The 7,593-nt window shown below is 47.6% G+C and overlaps 1 protein-coding gene across 1 annotated transcript in view; it reads right to left on the reverse strand.

Annotated features, from left to right (window-relative positions):
- Positions 1-1,582: 1,582 nt before the first annotated feature.
- Positions 1,583-7,593, reverse strand: part of MTHFD1 (methylenetetrahydrofolate dehydrogenase, cyclohydrolase and formyltetrahydrofolate synthetase 1) — a 54,269-nt gene continuing 48,258 nt past the window's right edge. The window contains exons 24-26 of the mRNA XM_081829703.1: positions 5,830-5,937; positions 5,144-5,296; positions 1,583-1,836 (exon numbers count right to left, since the gene is read on the reverse strand). Of these exons, the coding sequence (XP_081685829.1) occupies positions 1,675-1,836; positions 5,144-5,296; positions 5,830-5,937 (423 nt within the window). The 3' untranslated portion in view covers positions 1,583-1,674. The remainder of the gene's footprint in view (positions 1,837-5,143; positions 5,297-5,829; positions 5,938-7,593) is intronic.

Raw genomic sequence — 7,593 nt, forward strand, 5'->3', positions numbered from 1 at the left:
TGTCCATCGACAGAGGACTATTTAAATACTACACAGCGATAACAAACAAGGTGAATCTCAAACTGCTGACGTAGTAAGATCGTCAAGATATACTGCCAGGTGGAAAAAAGGAACTTACACCATTTGAATATTTACTGAAGACATATTTTACTCCTACTTAAGAAAATTCTTGCATTAGTGATAGTCCACTCATTCCAGGCAATATCTGGTAAAAACAATTTGCATTCCTTATTAGGGCTTTATCATCTTTGGCTTATAAAACTCCACTCACCCTCTCCCACCAATTGTGTTCACTATTCCTATCAATCTTTTTTTTTCTTAAAGATTTTATTTATTTTTTGAGGGAGACAGAGACAGCGAGAGAGGGAACACAAGCAGGGGGAGTGGGAGAGGGAGAAGCAGGCTTCCTGCTGAGCAGGGCGCCCGATGCGGGGCCTGATCCCAAGGACCCCGGGATCATGACCCGAGCCGAAGGCAGATGCTTAACAGCTGAGCCACCAAGGTGCCCCAATATTCCTATCAATCTTAAGGATGTAAACCCACATGGCTTTTGGGGATATGAGGAAGCCTCAATCCTTTAAGATGATCTTTAAGTCATTATGTCTGAAAATAGACTGCTTTCTTCCCTTATTTACAGAATGAATTCCCAGCAAGTCCCATTCCAGATGAGGTCTTACAGGACATTTAAAAAAATCATCAAAAACAGTGAACTCTGAGCAGACGGGACCCGCATGATGCTTTGGAACAGGAACCGACGACATCATTGTGTACAACGTGCCAGGCGCCATACAAAGCATGGTGAAGCTGGGGCTCTGCGCGCATGACTCCTTGGCAATATGCCCCCAAAGCACCGCCATCACTTCTCTGGATGGCAGAACTGTGCTACAACACTGATGTGAACCTAGGGACTTAAAGATAATGAAACCAAGGCCACCAGGGAAAATACTGCTCTGCCAACGCCAGCAGGGTTTACACTGGCATCAGTGGGGACGCAACATCTTCTGGAAGGATCCAGTGCAGGAAGACAAGGGGGAACCGAGACAGAAGCTAAAGAACAAGGAGAAAAGGGAAAACATTTCAGGGGAAAAAAAACATTCCGGAGGGAGGGGTGGAGCCCAGGCACAGCTCCATAAATATCTGCTGAACCAACATAGCAGATAGGGTTCGCCTATAGTCAGTGCTTTATGACCACCTTTCCTGAGAACTTAAAAATGAATGGTGCTAAAGATGTGACAGCAATGGAAATTCCAGGGAAGTTCAGGGCAAAAACCTGTATGAGCAATCCTTTCTCAGGTTAAAAAAAGAAAAAAAAGGAATAATATAGAAAGGTGTATGATAAAAAGGCACATTCTCTATACCCTACTTCCCCCTCAACCCTATCAGGAGGTCTCCTGATGATGTGTCCTCCCAGAAATCTGCAAGCATGCACCATTTACCCCTTTAAACACGACAGTGTCATAAAGGACATCTCGCAACTTGCGTCTCCGGTCCTGGGCTCTGCCGGCAAAACGGGCTCCCACAGGATGGCCGACATACTGCAGCACCGTCTGTGAACGCTAGAATTTATGTTTAAACATCCAGATCGCAAAATCCATTTCCTTTTATTCTGTGGAACTTCAGTAAAGTAAGCAGACTTGCACATGATTTATGTTAATTTATACACAGTGGTGGGAATTAAGACCAAAGGAAGGCTACTGGGGAAACGCCTGCTCTTGATTGCCTAAGATCTTCAGGGCAGGGGCGGACTTCTCTGGACTTCCCCACACTTCCTAACCAACAGTCAGCCTGAATGGACACCGGCCAAATATTTGGAGCAGCTTCTTGAAGAGGGGCAATCTAGAAGGAAAAAGAAACGAGAAGTAAATGTTCCTCGAAGAGTTGAAACCTCGCCTCTCCCCTGCCCCGCCGCAGCACTCCCCTCTGGTGCTGCCAAAGCCCCTGACATTTCCAGCCTTTCCACGACCACCTCTGTCGGGCTGGCCCGAGGGCCTGAAAACAACACGCGGCACTTGCATCCTGGCAACGTGAAGACTGTCCGAGGCCAGGCCAGGCCTGAGCCAGAGGGACACTCCCAGCGTCACAGAAGCCCTCCTGAAGGAAGAACGGTGTTCCCGGGCAGCAAGCACACCGTCTCTTCTCTGTAAGCAGTTACTTCTGTAAGCAGCCATCCTCTGGTTGCTCAGAAGAGGACTAGTTTGCTTCCACCTGGACCTTTACTTTGGTAAACAATGTGAGAGCTTCAGTTTTGCATTATTGCCCTCTGATACCCTTGTCTTTTCTAGCGGTTCTCAATTCCTCCCTCCTAGACTTGTAACTCTAGGTCCCTTGCAGCTGTCAGGATTCTCCTTCGTGACTGCCCAGATCAGAATTCGGTTTCCTGAAAACCATGTCTTCCTTTTTCTTGGTTGATTCCCCATCTTGCCGGAGGACACTGCTAAATACCTTCCTAGGAAGCGAGGTGGGGTGGCAAACCTGCACATGTCTGAAAGCCTTTGGATAGATCTGGTGGGTGTAAGTGCAGGTGCAAAGTCAGCTCGAGGGGGTTCCTCCATTGTCGAAAAGCCCCTTACTCTGATAAGAAGACAGGTGTTCACTCTAATTCCCGTTTTCTCATAGACAAGCCATTTTTTTCTTTTCTGGAGAAGACTTTTTACAATTACATTTTTAATGTTTTTGAAATTTCAACTGGATGTGTCTAGGGAAGGTTTGTTCATTGTGATGAGTACTTGGGGATGTTTCCCTTAAGATCCCAAGTATTCCCGGACTGGTCCTGCTTCCTTTTCTTTTCTATTTTCAGGGACATTTACTCAACTCCTGCCTGCTATCTACTCAAAGTACACAGACCCTTAGCCCAGCCTCCGTGGCAGTCCCTCCAGAGTTCAGTAGACGGCGGCTTTCTCCCCTACGCTGCTCCGTGACAAGCCATGCTCTTCTTCCAAAATTGGAATATTTCCTTCATTGGTTACTGCCAACTCTCCCCTCAATGATGTTTGGAAAGAAAGTTTTGAAAGCATTCGAATTTGCATTTTCAGAGCTTTTGCTGGAATCCCATAATTCATAAATATACCTCAAAGGAAAAAAGCAAAACTCTTACCAGTAACAACTCACCTGTTTTAGAACAACCCATTAACCTGTTCAGTTTCAGGGTCCAAATCAATATCATAGAAACAGGGCCGTGTGGGGAGTCCAGGCATCGTGCTCATCTAGGAGATGTGAAATAGCATGAAAAATAAAGTGATCTTTGTTTCCACCTTCCCTTCAGATAAGAAGCCCGAGGCACAAAACAGAATATTATTTCATAGTTTTAAATAAATTGGTACTCTTGTTACACACTGAAAACCAAGTCACTGATCCTGTTATGACCCCAAAGAGAAACCCTCATGTCCTTCAGCACGCCAAATGCCAGGCTTCACTACCGTCCTCCACACTGACAGTTGTAACAAGAAGTGGCAGGAGGTCCTTCCACCTTCATGGTCTAGGGGAGGGGCTGGAGAGGCTGAGTCACCTCCTCCCCTCTCACGAGACCAAAAGGAGGTACAAGGCTTGTCTGCTTTTTAATTTTGTTTTAACAAGTCTTGCATCAAAGCCTGTATTATTTTGCTTCAGGAACACATTAGAAATTAGCGTCCTTTAACTTGGGCCAAGACATTTCTGTACAAAGTCTAGATAGCTTTATAACCACTATTCTGACTGGTCCAGTTTGGCCTTCTAAAACTGAGCTTGTAATGCCATAGATTACATTTGTACTTACTTCTTTTCTCAAGACTGGGCTTTGACAAATATCTACTTAGCTGCAGATCCATAAGGCTTGTAAGTAAAAGCTCAGTACACTTTCACCTGTAACAGTGTCTTGTAAAACGAATAAATACAAGTTCCCAATCAGATCCAGACAGGAGAATTTAAGCTCAACTTCTACAACTTAACTATAACTTACCAGAACATTCTACAGGGATCTGATATTAGTCTCTATTCGTGAACTCTGTAAGCAACTGCTGGGTGTGGGAACAAGAAGGGGGAAAAGGAAGGGATTGTTCCTGAGACCTAGCAGAGAAGCCTGAAGATGACATTAAAGATACTGAGCGTGTGCCCACTGATACAGACACAGATGTGCATGGTGTAGAAAACCCTAAAGATGGCTCCCAAAACAGTGATTCAGATTTTCGTATTTTTACTCCTTCCCAAAGAGGATTCCCCCCGTCCCCTCTGCCGTAAACACTGGCACTTGTCTGACCGTTGTTGTTCCATGATGATATTGCCCCACGCTGAGAGCTGAGGGGAGCAGGGCACAGATCGTTAATAACTTGCCCAAGGCCAGAACCAGCAGCGAAAACTGTATGTGGCTTTCACGTTACATACTTTTGACTCTATAATGCCGCTTCCTACCACTTTCTTAAAATCCTGCAACAGGGATGTAGCTCCATTAGGAGATCTACTGGCTTCTTTTTCATCGTGAACTGGCTGTTTGATAGGTCAGTCTTGTACTGCAGGTAAGGACACCGGGCAGATCAAAGGGGGTATCAAAGGGGGTAAGCCAGGCACAGGGCAGCTGTTAACCTGGGATGGTCAGCTCCTCTCTCCATATGCATACGATTCCTAAGATAAAGAAGCATCTGATAATGAATGCATCTTGAAGTGGAAATAGGCGACCTCACTTTTCACATCTACAGGGTTCACTTGCATTTTAAGGGCATTTTCTTTATTCAGAAACAATGAATTCCCAATGAGTTTCAGGCCTAAGCTCCAGGCCTGTCAAGAAGACCCGGGACAGGGAAAGCCTCTGTCCCTACTTCAAAGGACGCTTGGCAGGACTGAGTTCATCTGCGAAAGGCGCCCAGTGAATGTCAGCTATGATTATCCGTTAGCACTATCGCAGATGATCAATGAGGCCTGTCCCAGATTCAGTCAAGGTCATACTGCCCCTGGGAAGCAGAACTATTATTTGTGACAAGCAGTCATGGCTTCATCCTTGAACCGACACCCAGATGGTCCACAGCCAGAGGACCAGTCCTAACGGGCCTGACGCCAGCTTGCTGCTCAGTGAGGAGCTCCGCTCTGGCAGCGCTTGCCCGGCAGCTTTGGTGGCCCATCTCAGACGCGAAGCCCCGATGAACCAGCCCGCTCTCCGCCTGTAGCACTCACTTACCGTGCCTACCAAGGGGTACAGAAAACCGGCCCCAACACTGGCACGGATGTCACGGATGGGCAGGACAAAGCCTGTGGGCACACCCTTCTGCTCTGGGTTATGAGACAAGGACAAGTGTGTCTTGGCCATGCAGATGGGCAGGTGCCCAAAGCCCTGAGGAGAAAAGGGAAGAAGCAGGACCAGTGAAAAGCTGACAGTGCAACCAAGTGCACCTGGGCACTGTGATGATACCGATTCTTCCATTTATTTAAATCATCCATTCCCTTTATACCCACCTGGACCTCACTGACCCCAAGCTCAGTTATTAGAGATCCAAAAAAAAAAAAAAATCTCTGTTGGGTGAGAGCAGCAAGGACCCACAACCATATTCCAAAAGTGAGTATTGTATTTTCATCTACATAACCAATTAAAAATGGTAGCTTGGAGCAGACGTGAGAACACAACTGAAGGCAGGCTCTTAATATTTGAGGAAGACACTCCCTATTTTTCTTGGCTTTTCCACACATTCATATACCACCCCTGGGCAGATAAAGGCCTGGACCATCTCATCCAAACGCAGTATTCAGAGGGGAGAGGGCTAACACCCAGAAAAGCGAGGTAGTGGGCACCCAGCAGGGCTAGGAGAACTCGGGGGCTCTGCTCCCAGGCTGCTCTGTAAAGAAGTGACAGAACAACCGAATATCTACCTGTTTTGTGTAGACTTCAACTTTGTGTTGAGCTTCAGGAAGCAGTTCAATGTCATCAGCCCCATAGATCTTCTGCGCAATGATCCTGATTTTATCCTCAATCGGGAGCTAATAGACAGCAGAGAGAAGGGGGATCCATGACTGGGTGCACATGATGATGCTGAACTGGGACAGGGCCACGTTCCAGGTCAGAGTTCCCAAGAGGGTGAGAAGATGCTTTTACACACACACACACACACATGCATTTTTAAAGATTTTATTTGTCATAGAGAGAAAGAGCGCTCACACAAGCAGGGGAAGCAGCAGGCAGAGGAAGAGGAGAAGCAGGCTAGGGCTCAATCCCACGACCCTGGGATCATGACCTGAGCCGAAGGCAGATGGCTTAACTGACTGAGCCACCCAGGCGTCCCTACATACACAAATAGATATGCAGATAGTTTGAGGTATATTTGGATTAGAAACATTTTCTTTTAATACCAAGCTCCGGGGGGAGGAGCAAGATGGTGGAGGAGTAGGAGACCTAAATTTCGTCTGGTCCCAGGAATTCAGCTGGATAGGGATCAAACCGTTCTGAACACCTACGAACTCAACAGGAGATCAAAGAAAAGAATAGCAGCAACTCTCTGAACAGAAAAGCGACCACTTTCTGGAAGGTAGGACGTGCGGAGAAGTGAATCCGAGGCGGTATTTGGGAGGATAGACGGCGGGGGAAGGGGCCTTTGTCAGCCGCTTCTGGCAAGTGATAGAGCCGCGGAGCACAAAATCGGAACTTTTAGAAGTCTGCTCCGCTGAGGGACGTCGCTCCAGTGGCTAAGCGGGGGGTGGAACCCTCGCCGGGGCAGTGTGGTCTCAGGTCCGTTGGGGTCACAGAAAGACCGGAGGTGCCTGAGTGCGGCGGAAGCAGTGCGGCCTGGGAGCAGGGAAGCGGGCTGCAGTGAAGGAGCCAAGGAGTGGGCTCTCAGCTCGGGGTTGCCATAAACCGTGATCCGCGGCACAGTTGGGCCACCGCTCTTCCAGCAGGGACCCAACAAGCGGCAGATCCGGGGAGACTCACGTTCCTCCCCTGGGAGGAGCGGCGTGGGAGCGCACCACAGGGATCTGCTAGGTTTGGAGACTCCACATGGGGTCATGGGCCAGAGATAGAAGTGCTCGGTCACAGGCCGGGTGAGCACGGAGTGCGGCCAGAGGAGAGGGAGACGGGAGTGACTGACTGCTTTACTCTGAGGGCGCACTGAGGAGTGGGGCCCCGAGTTCTCGGCTCCTCCGGGGCGGAGATTGGGAGGCCCCCATTTTCATTCCCATCCTCCAAAGCTGTACAGAAAGCTTGCAGGGAACAAAAGCTCCCGAGAGCAAACCCGAGCAGATTACTTAGCCCGCACTGGGCAAGGGCGGGGCAATTCCGCCTCCGGCAAAGACACTTGGGAACCACGGCAACAGGCCCCTCCCCCAGAAGATCAGCGAGAACAGCAAGCCAAGACCAAGTTTACCGATCAATGAGAACGGCAGTACTCTAGCGCTAGGGGAATACTGCACATAGAATTCATGGCTTTTTTCCCATGATTCTTTAGTCTTTCAAAGTTAATTTTTTAAATTTTCTTTTTTTTTTTAATTTTCCTTTTTTCCTTTTTCAACCAACATCTTATCAATCCCTTTTTTAAAAATCTTTTTTATTTTTCATTTTTAGAGTCATATTCTATCCCTTCATTGTAGTTAACCTTATTTTTGGCATATATATATAAGTTGTTCTCTCTTTAAAATTTTGGG

The sequence above is a fragment of the Leptonychotes weddellii genome, chromosome 9 (genome assembly GCF_054177405.1).
Source record: "Leptonychotes weddellii isolate Sample4059 chromosome 9, ASM5417740v2, whole genome shotgun sequence".
NCBI classification, from domain to species: domain Eukaryota; kingdom Metazoa; phylum Chordata; class Mammalia; order Carnivora; family Phocidae; genus Leptonychotes; species Leptonychotes weddellii.